This window comes from Sinocyclocheilus rhinocerous, unplaced genomic scaffold (genome assembly GCF_001515625.1).
Source record: "Sinocyclocheilus rhinocerous isolate Xijiao unplaced genomic scaffold, SAMN03320098_v1.1 scaffold1446, whole genome shotgun sequence".
In the NCBI taxonomy this organism is placed as follows: domain Eukaryota; kingdom Metazoa; phylum Chordata; class Actinopteri; order Cypriniformes; family Cyprinidae; genus Sinocyclocheilus; species Sinocyclocheilus rhinocerous.
In genome coordinates, this window is record NW_015658995.1 from 27060 (window position 1) to 38554 (window position 11495).

The 11495-nt window shown below is 38.0% G+C and overlaps 1 protein-coding gene across 1 annotated transcript in view; it reads right to left on the bottom strand.

Moving 5' to 3' along the window:
- The window catches only part of LOC107723111 (ADP-ribosylation factor-like protein 5B), a 19207-nt gene extending 7981 nt beyond the window's left edge, over positions 1 to 11226 (bottom strand). Inside the window, exons 1-5 of the mRNA XM_016531626.1 lie at positions 10681 to 11226; positions 7454 to 7514; positions 6917 to 7064; positions 4065 to 4148; positions 3801 to 3952 (exon numbers count right to left, since the gene is read on the bottom strand). Coding sequence (XP_016387112.1) covers positions 3801 to 3952; positions 4065 to 4148; positions 6917 to 7064; positions 7454 to 7514; positions 10681 to 10726 — 491 coding nt within the window. The 5' untranslated portion in view covers positions 10727 to 11226. The remainder of the gene's footprint in view (positions 1 to 3800; positions 3953 to 4064; positions 4149 to 6916; positions 7065 to 7453; positions 7515 to 10680) is intronic.
- Positions 11227 to 11495: the final 269 nt, after the last annotated feature.

The window sequence follows — 11495 nt, forward strand, 5'->3', positions numbered from 1 at the left end:
TATTATTATTATTATATGTAGCCTATATTTTCCTACTTACATCCCCTCCTTGTTTACAAATCCGAAGTCCAACATCCGATTTAAACGCGGACGGGTCTTTCCTGATAACTTTCCGCGATTCCCTCTTTATTTTACTAACTTACTGCATGCTGAAGGTGACCCAGCTGACCTCACCAGAAAAAAACTCAACACCACCATCTAGTGGATTGTAAAGAAACTGATTTTATTATTCTACCAAATAGTATAATAAAAGATCGATACTTGGCGTCCGTGTATCGATACAGTATTGCCGTGGAAAATATCGCGATACTATGCTGAATCGATTTTTCCCCCCACCCCTAATAATCAACAGTGGCAACAAGGTCGCGCCAGTTGAGGCTCACGCAGCCTGTCTGTGAGAGAATCTTGTGGAGAAATTAAAACAAATTAACACAACTGCACACAGAAGAAACAAAAATTTAACTTAGTTTTTATATTTATAACATACAGACGAGTTAATTAACGACGCGACCAAGAGAGTGAAGTTTTCCCTGAAAACCACGACTGCAAATTTGACATTTTATACAAGAGTTAAAACGAGTAGTTAATATACATTTTAGTTCAATATTTGAATTTGAATTTATTGAAAGGATATATTGTCAACGTTTTTGCTTGATTTGGTTAATGAAATAGTTCCAAACAAAGATCACAGCAGAACAGTCGCGCATCTCTGAGCAACACACAGCGGTGTTACTTACTGAATGATTCGTGTTTTTGAATTTTGAATCATTTGAGTCAATGATTCAGTGGTCCATTCATAAAGACAGGCACTTGCTTCATTCTTGAATGAATCAGCTGTCTGAACGAATCGTTTGAAGGCATGCTTCAATGTAGAGGTCTGCATTCCCGTGGCTCTCCCGCAGGAACCGCGAGACCCGACCAGTTTTTTTGCGCCGCGGGATTAAAGGGGTCATATGACGTTGCTAAAAAACAACATTATTTTGTGTATTTGGTGTAATGAAATGTGTTTATGCGGTTTAAGGTTCAAAAAAACATACTGTACATAATTGTTTCTCCTCTATGCCCGCCTTTCTGAAACACGTCGATTTTTACAAAGCTCATCGGTCTGAAAAGCTATCTAGTGCGTTGTGATTGGCCGAATTCCTCGAGCGTGTGACGGAAATGTTACGTCCCTTACCATACTGTGATGCCGTGTCCCGGCGCGATGAGACAAAACCAATAAAACCCATTATAAACGAGGCATTTGTTGCATCCAGTGGGGACATAATTACGGATTATAATTACTTATACTGTCTTTTCACGCGTTTACTTATACTGTCTTTTTACGCGGTGTACTGTGTAAACATAAAACCATGTCTGCATTTGTGATCAGAGAAACGACAAACAACAAGTGCTACTCTACACTGCACAAAACTCGCGTTTGAATCATCAGTGGCAAATCCTTTAAATATGAAAAGTCTACTCTACCAGGATCAGGAAACAGTCCTCCATAAAATGCGCTGCACACATCTGAATATTTGGGTTGAACTGTTCTGGAACAGTGTTAAACCACTGATTTCTAGTTGTGTCCTCTTTTGGAAGACCAAACAAAGTAGTTTCGCTTTCACAAAGAAACACAGCGCCTTCACGACATTTACAGGCTGTGAGTCAGTATTATTTGTCAGCATCACAGACTGTATAGGGTCAGCATGCGTGCCGAAGGGAGAACAGGGGAGCTGAATTCACCGGAACACCGGCATTGTAGTCTACTATCCCAGGATCAGGAAACAGTCCTCCATAAAATAAAAATAGCTAATAGGCTATTTTTGTACAACCTACAGATTTTTTTTTCTCTGCGACACTTTTTTCCTATTGTGTTGTAAATGTTAAACTAATTGTATCCTGACAAGATGAATAAAAATACGAAATAATTTTTGTACAACATTTTTATTTTCTCTGACACTTTTTTCCTACCGTGCTGCATAAAATATTAAACGAATTGTGTGTCTTAAGATAATTCATATAAATTCAATTCAAAGTCAATTAATTCAAGACTCTTGACAAGACGAATAAAATAACATACAATTTTGTGCAGACTACACTTTTATTTGTTAGCCTATTTCTCTTTCAGTAGCAGAAATTTAAATGCGAGATTCTGGAAACGAGATCTAAATTTAGCGGGAACGGTCGGGTCGGGAAGAAAATTATTCTAAGCAGACAGCGGGTGAACAAAGAGTTAATAGCGGGAGCGGGTGGGTGCGGAATATAATCTTGCGGGAGCGGGACTAAAAAAATAGTCCTGCGCAGACCTCTACTTCAATGACTCATTAAGACTGTCACTTGCTGCCACCTACTGGCGGTTTATTTTCATAGTAGCTTATCTTTGCATTTTTTCCAACATTTCATATTTGTAGGCTATATTTTTAAAAAAAACTGTTTTAAATTATTTTTGCATTTTTGTATGCAGTATTAAGTCATATAAAACGTAATTTCCCAACAACAAAATTGTGGCCAGTGAAAATGCTGAGCAGCTAGTAAATTTGGAAAACCACTAGCCACAGTGGCTGGTGAGCAAAAAAGTTAATGTCAAGCCCTGATGGTCAAAATTCTACACTAATACCTATAAAAAGCTAAATTAATAGTCAACAACACAGCATCATGGCATTATAATGTACAGTATGAAAAAAAAAAATCAATAGATTTTCTATAATTTCATTTAACAAGGTTATTAAATGATTCATGTTTTAAGCACATTCTAAGTAGAACAAACAAGGCTACTTGGGATGATCTCATGTGAGAGTACATTCTTTTCAAAAGTACTGTTTTTTTTTTTAATGGTTAAAACATTTTAAATTTAACTGTCTGACCTTTTTGGGATTATTGTACCGGTATTTAACCCGGGCTCATTGGAAAAACGTGCCTGTGGCAACATTTCTTCAAAATAATATTTGCTTCTTGCATGTTTCATAACATGTCCAACGAGTGGGGCTAAAAGTGTCAGCCTTATCCAAAACAGATTAATGTAAATCTGCCAACTTTTATTATGTTGGTTGCTGTACATCAGGGGTCTCAAACTCAATTCCTAGAGGGCCGTAGCCCTGCAGAGTTTAGCTCCAACCCTAATTAAACACCTGATCCAGCTAATCAGGACCTTTAGACTTATTTGAAAACTACATGGTATGTGTGTTGGAGCAGGGTTGAAAATAAACTCTGCAGGGCTGCGGCCCTCCAGGAACTGAGTTTGACACCCTGCTGTACATATAGTGGAAGCTCAGAAATGAAATGTCCAAAATGTGAGTGGTAATAAAAGATTAATACCCTATCGCATTCGAAAATAACGTACCACCAACACTAAACCTCAACAATAGTGTCAACAAAACCAAACATGAGATAAAGACACTGTACCAGGTGAGCTACCAAGCAAGTTTACTTTGTTGGAAAAGCCATACGTATGGAGTGGATTATGCGAAGCAAACATCAAAATGTCTACTGAGGTCTTAATATAGTACTATGCAAGGAACTGTATGAAAATAAGTATTTATTCATCTATAATCTGCCCCGTAATCATAATTTGTGTGAGAAGTAATAAAGTTGTTGGTGTTTTACTGTCACTGTGTTCATTCCAGTGTTCACTTCAGCTGGAAACTGCAGTGAATTAAATGTGTAAGTACATTTTAGAGCTTTGCACAAATGTAGATAGGGGCACATTTTTCCAATGAGCCTGGGTTGATTGTACATTTTGCAATCATTAATCTATTACACAACGTACAGCAACTACAGGCTAGTAGAGTTAATCCCTGTGTCTGTACTGCAGGTCTTACCCTTCTCCAGTGAGCGCACAGCAGGACTGGATGTGCCAGGGATGATCCTTGATGGAGCTGAGGGTCAGGTATTTGGAAATCTCTGCTGCAGACATACAACCCTTCATGTCCTGCTTATTTGCAAAGATCAACACTGCAGCTTTGCGCAGATCCTGAGAGAATGAAGACAGTAAACAACAACTGAAAAACAGACTCAAAATGTCGCTTTTTTTTGAGATGGGATTTATATCCATGCTCCGTTTGCTGTAAATGTTAAAGCATTACCTCGTGTGCTAGCATCCTGTAGAGCTCTTCTTTAGAAATGGCTAGTCTTTCTCTGTCAGTACTGTCCACTACCAGTATGATGAACTACGAGAGAAAATGCACGCATGAAGCTTTATTATCAGATGTCAGGCAGCATACTATTGCACTTGCATTCAGGGGTGATTTCTAAGTTTAGCAAGGCCACAGAGTTGTTTGTTGCTCAGCGTGCATGTCCTTGGCAGACATCATGTATCTATGGTCTCAAGAACAAGAGCTCCTGAATAGAGCTTGACAGCAGGGGTATACCACAAATCTCATATGCACACTTTCTGAATGAAAGGCAGGGGTCTCGCCATTCAAACCTCTTTGTATAACCCTGAACTTTGAACTCTGAATCAGACACCAGCTGCTAAGGTCTGGCGGAGTTACCGCTGTGCACAACTGTTGTTCAAACTATTGTTCACAGCAGACTGAACACACAGCTGTTACTCAGAAACCATCTCAACTTACTACCTTTAAAAATGCTATTATTATAGTATGTGGTGTTTGTTACTGGTACTAAAAATATAAATTTAAATATGTCTGTAGGAGGACATTCTTGACAAAAATTGGTTTAATTTGATACTGAAAACAAGAAGTGGAAAAACAAAGAAACTTATTGTTTTGTTGATGTTAAGAATGCAAAAACTCCATGACTTCTCCAACAGAATAAGTCGGTCCAAACAGAGAGTTGCAGAGTCAGTTGCACCTCAATGGTTATTTGATGTGGAAATAACACATTGTTGAAGATGTGGTGGAGAACATTCACTACCGTTCAAAAGTTTGTGTCAGTAAGATATTATTGAAAGCAATTAATACTCGGGGCCCGTATTTATCAAACTTCTCAAAGTGCCATTTTAGAGTTAAGTGCTGAGAATTCATGAAATTTACTCCTACTTTCAAACTTAAGTATAAAAGCAAGTTATCAAATTTCTTAAAGCTAAGAATCACTCTTACTCTCCCAGTTATTTAAGACAGCTCGAGAGGTCTCTCAAGTGGTTAGGAGTTGCCAGTAGGGGCTTATGATGGCACTGAGGAGACAGAGATGTGCGCAAACCTTTCAGGAGAGGAGAATGTTTTTGAAATGTTTGATGACGAACAGTTAATCAAACGGCATCATTTGGACAGGGCAGGCATCATCTTTGTCAGCGACTTGGTGAGGGACAATTGTCGTGCCGCAACAGCTAAATGTCGGTCTACACTGGACAAGACAAAGTGACCGTTGCAAATCCTTTGAACTTTGTGTTAGTACGTCAGAAATAGAACGAGGCAGCAGTCGGGGGATTTGTTGTGTCGCGCCACGCCATTCACTGATTATAATTTGTTCTATAGTATTTTGTCACGCCATGCCACGCCACCGCTCGCATCCGGTGTAGACATGATGTAACTTTACGCAGCAATGCATTTTCAGTGGAATTTAAAGTTGTGATGATGCTTCGCAGGTCAGTTAACAGCACACCGGTTTAAAATTTGTAATTATGACATGGTGGAAAACGTGTTTCTTTCATTTCCAATGTGTATATCATAATATATTCTGTTGAAAATTCTTTATTGTCAAATGTGTGTTAATATAAACTTCTTAGGAATTTAACCATTCAATGTGAATTTATCTACAATGAATGCGTTATCGGCAATGAATCGCCTGAGATTTTGAACACGATTTTGTGTAGCTTGTCAGTGATCTACGGTTCTGTGTAGTAAATGCCGCTCCTTCTGAAAGCACGTGCTGGAGATTTATTACTAATCACCAGAAGCGGCTTTACTGACGAGATTCACATGAAAATCGCATTCGATTTTTTGCCCAGCCCTACTAGGTCGTCATCCAAAATCCCGTTTGTTGCACAGCAAAGTGTTGTGAATCATCTCTAAGACAGACACTTAAGATTTAGTCCTACACTTCACTTAAATTACGACTGAGATGCTTGATAACTAACTTTTAAGCGCAGCTTTAAGCCAAGAAATTGTTTTACTCTTAAGTCAATTCTTAGCAGTGTTCTTGTGACTAATTCTTAGAGGCTTGATAAATATGGGCCAAGGAATGCATAAAATTCATAAGCCAGTACAGGCACTTATGTTACAAAAGATTTCAATTTCAAATAAATGCTTTTCTTTTGAACTTTCTATTCATCAAAGAATCCTGACAAAAATGTATCATGGTTTTCCACAAAATAATTCAGCAGCACAACTGTTTTCAACATTGAGAATAATATATATTTTTTAAAGTTTCTCCTGCAGCAAACCAGCATATTATATATTAGACTGATTTCTCACAAGAATCCCAAACTTTTGAACGGCAGCGTACAAACCAAAATCATTTTCTCTTCTATTTTTTTATTATGATCTATAAAGCGGAATTCAAATAATGTGTATTGTAAAAAGTGCTGTACAAATAAAATTAAACTATGCCGTCATGCTCATATACAGATTCAAGTCATGTTCCCAACCCATCACATCTTTCGCCAAAGACTGCCTGTCCACTTTATGAGGTCTCTGTGAACACAAATACAGGCCTAAAACAAAATGCAGAAAATACATCCTTGGTTTGTTTATTGTAAACAGGGGCCTATACATTTGTATTCTCTCTTTCAACCGGTGGTCACATGTACAATGTACAGGGTGTTTGTGATTGAATTCTGTTAACAGAAAATCACTTCATATGCTTCCATTTCACACATTAAAAAAAAAACAACAACAATCAATCAATGTAGTCCCCTTATTTCTAAAGGTCCTCTCCACATGAATTGAGAAGTGTGTGAAGTTTTCAATTCTGTTAATACAATAATCTCTTATCAAACAGGTTCATTCTCCAGCAGTGCAGTGTGTAAGTGCATTACCTCAGTGTTGGAGTAGTATGTGTTCCAAGAGGAGCGGAGATTCTCCTGACCACCAATATCCCACATCAGAAAGTGGGTTTTCTTCACCACTATTTCCTCCACATTGCTGCCAATTGTAGGAGACGTGTGCACCACTTCATTCATTAAACTGCACACACACGGAAAAAAAAAAGGTTCAGATGAAACAAACTACACTGATGCAGTCTATATTTCACATTAATTACCAACACTGAAACCTTCTTTACCTAATCAGTACAGTGTCTCTATCTATTGTTTTACATTGCTGTATATACACTGCACATAACATTGCATAATCAATCAATTGTAATGTTTAGTGTGTATTGTATGTTCAGGCAATTGTCTCATGTCCTAAAACCGTAACTATATAGGATAGAACAATTTTAACTGGCCCAGGTGTGTGGCAATAAAGAGACTATTCTATTCTAATGTATGAAACAGACTCTTTACTAAAAAAAAAATAATAATAAAAACAAGAGCAATAAATAGTCTAAAGAAAATAAAATATCCATTACTCACAACTGATAAAGTATAGTGGTTTTCCCAGCGTTGTCCAGCCCCACAATAATCACCTTGTGTTCTACAAAATAGAAATAAAAATACATATGACTGATTATGAGAAAGGGCAAACCAATAATATACAATCAAACATCAAATAAAAAACAATCAATTAATCTCAGTAAATAAGGATAGGAATATATGTGAATGCCAATAAAACATTAAAATAATGGAATCCATTTTTTTTATTTACATGAAATACACAGAGACAATTTTATGCCTCAGTGGGTTCGTCACATTTGCTGTGCTTTTTCCTTTCATTCAGAGCTAGTTTGTTTCCATTGACCTCCCAGTTCTATTAACTGGAAGACAATTGGTCCAACAATCCCATACAAGTGCACAGCTCTGCCACACGGGATGCACGCTTGCATAACAGAAGAAGATGTGATTAGATAAACTAGTGATCCGTCCTTTATCAGAGCAGTGTGAGGAAAATCTGACAACCTGTGTATTTATGTAAGAGAGAAAAGAGAGCGCGTTTGGATTTTTTTTTTTCAGCTTTGAACTCCGATGTGAACTACAGGAAGCAGGACTGGATAACTCATGATATCTCTGACAGCTCCACAAAGACACAAAATATTTCACAACTTCCTCAATGACCGACCCCTATTTTACTTCTGTATGCCTCCAGCAAAAATGTCACAGGAAAAAATTGAAGCCAAAAAGAGACACGGTTTCTCAAGACTACAGTTAACGCCGCCCACAGCTTTTGGTGGAACTTTTCAAAACAAACACAAGGACAAATTTAACCTGACTCTAATTAATATAAGACTACTAGAGCTACTGCTCTAAACTTTAGCCAAAGGACAAAAGCTATGAACATGATTTGCATAATGATTTACAGGACCAATAGGTTTAGTTTAGTTTTATTGATTTATATAGCACATTTAATAACGACAGTGTCGACCAAAGTGCTGTACAAGATTAAAAAATTAAATACATAAAACAACTAACCATATAAAACAAATCACAAATTATGACAAAGATAACATCACACCAATAGGTGTTATAGCTATATTTAACTAATTTAATATAAGTTCTTAAACTACACGGCCAACTATTTACATTATATATTGCAAGAATTTCCATTTTTGTGAATGACTGCATGAATGTTTGTGTTTTAGAGAGCAACACTCAGTGTAATGAAGTGACTGATCCTCTTCAGGACAGTAATTCAGGGAATTAGGAAAGAGAATGAGATTACAAATCCAACAGGCAGAATTCCTTCTGTGTCTAGAAAAGTAGGCCAACGAGTTATCCTACTTTCTCCTGGGAGCTCCTTTTGGACCTAGAGAAAGACTCTGCATCTAGCCCAGAGGACTGACTAGATCATTATTTGTAATAAATGCATCTAGCACACACAAGAAAACCATATTTCAACAACAGTTAACCTTGAATGAATGCAAATAGTTTGGTGTCAGAAATGATTAAAAGTGCACGCAATATCAACAATGTCCATTCTGGTGTTAAAGCAACATCTGTCTGACATTATACCAATCTGGATTTGGTTAGGAATGTTTGTCATGGGACGAAACTGCTAAAAAAACGCAAAAAAAAAAAATTAAGCAGGAAATACCATTCTGTTGTTTGCACACTTTGTCAATGCTCATATTCAATTATAAAAAATATGCATTCAGGTTAAAATGCGGTTAGAAGAGTGACTTTTGGACACAATGTAGTTCACTAAAGTTAAAAACTCTGCAGTTCCCGTGCACATGTCCATCATTGTGTCCTAAAGGACTGGATCTCTCTGGGCAGGCTGAACTGACTGCTGAAACTGACAAACAATGGGAGAGGAAAGCGGTTTCCTCGCACTGCTTTTGTTTGCCAGGTGGTCATGGCGTCAGTTTCTCTACACAAAAGCATTTTCAATTCAAATCAGTTCCTTTTATTGTCACTGCACAAGTTGAACCCTCTAGACCTACACCATGAGAGACACATCTGTCACAGCAGCAGTGAAGACATACAAACATATGTCAGAGAATAAAACCCATGAGAACAAATCAGATCTGATAAATCATACACAAACACATGAAACACCTAAGAGCTGGAGAATAGTTTTACCTCAGTTGTAGGCAGCAACATTGAGTTTAGGGCAAGAGACTACAGGCAAAACCATAGTTTTTTTCATACACTGGTCAATTTGAGATTTTGGGCTAATATGCTTCCATAACGTGTCTTCTTTCAGACAAGTGGAAAGAAAACACACAATCAATATTTTACAGGTTTTTGCAGATGGATTTATATATGGTGAAGTGTTGTTTTTTTGGGTTTTTTTGGCTGTTGACAGTTTTTTTTCCTGATTTATGGAGTGATAAAAAGGGATATTTAAAATGCCCTGAAATGTATATTTCATTAGAAAACACATTTTAGAAAACATGTAATACAAACAACTGTCTCAATGTACTGTGATGAATTATTAGACAGTGTATGGTGGATGTATGGTGTGTCTATTAGTTAGGCCTACCTTTTTTTTAACCCTATTCACCTGTGGTGCCTTGCCTTAAAACCTAAGTTAGTCAGCTGCCAAACATAACATATTTTGGGCATCATATGAATGTGCCTACATTATATTACCATGTTTTCGACATGGTACCAAAGTAATACCATGTTTCTAAGCAAAGACACCATAATAGTACTGTGAGGCATCACATAAATACATTAGAAATAGTAATGTACATTAGAAAGTACCAGATAACATTACTTTACCAAAGTACAGCAGTACTTTAAGAGAAAAACATTGGTAGGGTCTGAGCCAGACTCTGTCTCACTTTGGTTGCTACCTAACTTAGTCTTCAGAAAGCACATGATCAATTCAACAAGTGGTCAATACTCAGTTAGCAGATCATTTGAAATGACCCATATGTTACCTTTACCACACTAACATCTAGATAAGATCTGTTTGACCTACCGGGAGAAGGTAACGGACCGACTAAGTTACCCGACTAACAAACCGTTACAATTACGAGGTGAAAACACGATCCTGTCTGGTTTAAAATATACGTGAAGTAACTTAAACGTGTCAGTGCGAGGCTGTGGTTTTCATGGGTTAACATTAGCTCAACGCAGCGGATTTAAACGAGCTCACTAGCATGAACGTTAGCTCGCTCAGTTCCGCTGGATATCAGCCCGAGGCGGACAACAGTCAAAAACACCCACTACAAAACAGCCAGAACACAATCTCTTACCTTGATTACAAAAGAAACTCCATAGTTTGGCGAAAATTAGACCCATTTCTCCTGGTGGATGAGAGACCGTGTCCGGTGAGGGTGAGTTTAGCGGAGAGGCCTACAGCCGCTGTCCGTGAAGCCGTTATTTCTTCTCAAACCCCATGCGGCTACGGTAACTCACTCAGTACATGTACATGCAGTACATGTGTGTGTCTGTCCACGGTTTTTTACAGTCTATGGTTCACACAGGTAAGCGGCTCAGAGCACTTCTTCTTTTGTGTGGTCAGATCAAGTGTGCGACAGATGCGAGCGCGGCGGACACATCTCTCTCCAAACGCCAAGCCTCTTCACTTCCCAGAGCGCTCTGACCTCATCCACATTTTCTCATGGACAAAAAACGCACATCAGCTCCCTTTGTCTGGTTACACACGTGTAAGTGCTCGGGTAGAGCTCAAGGGAGCAAACTTGAGGCACACAGAGTTCACAGCGGCGCTCGTGTGTGTTGCTCCTGGATAAATAATAAGAGCTCACTCTCTCGTGCTGTGTACACACACACACACACCATCCCCCATCAGTGTCAGGTTACACGAGTGAGGATCATGACGTGACATATCCAGCACACAAGTGCCACATCCATACAATGTGTTAGAAAGTTTATATTTAAAAAGGAAATCTTGAAATTCAGTGTTGAACTGAATGTATTGAATACCTGAAAACGATTAAAACAATAATTATAATTTTCTGTTCAAATTGACATGGACAAAGCAGTCAGATAGATAGAAACGGTCCAAAAATCACACATTGATGACAATATGGTTACTCATATTAGTCTT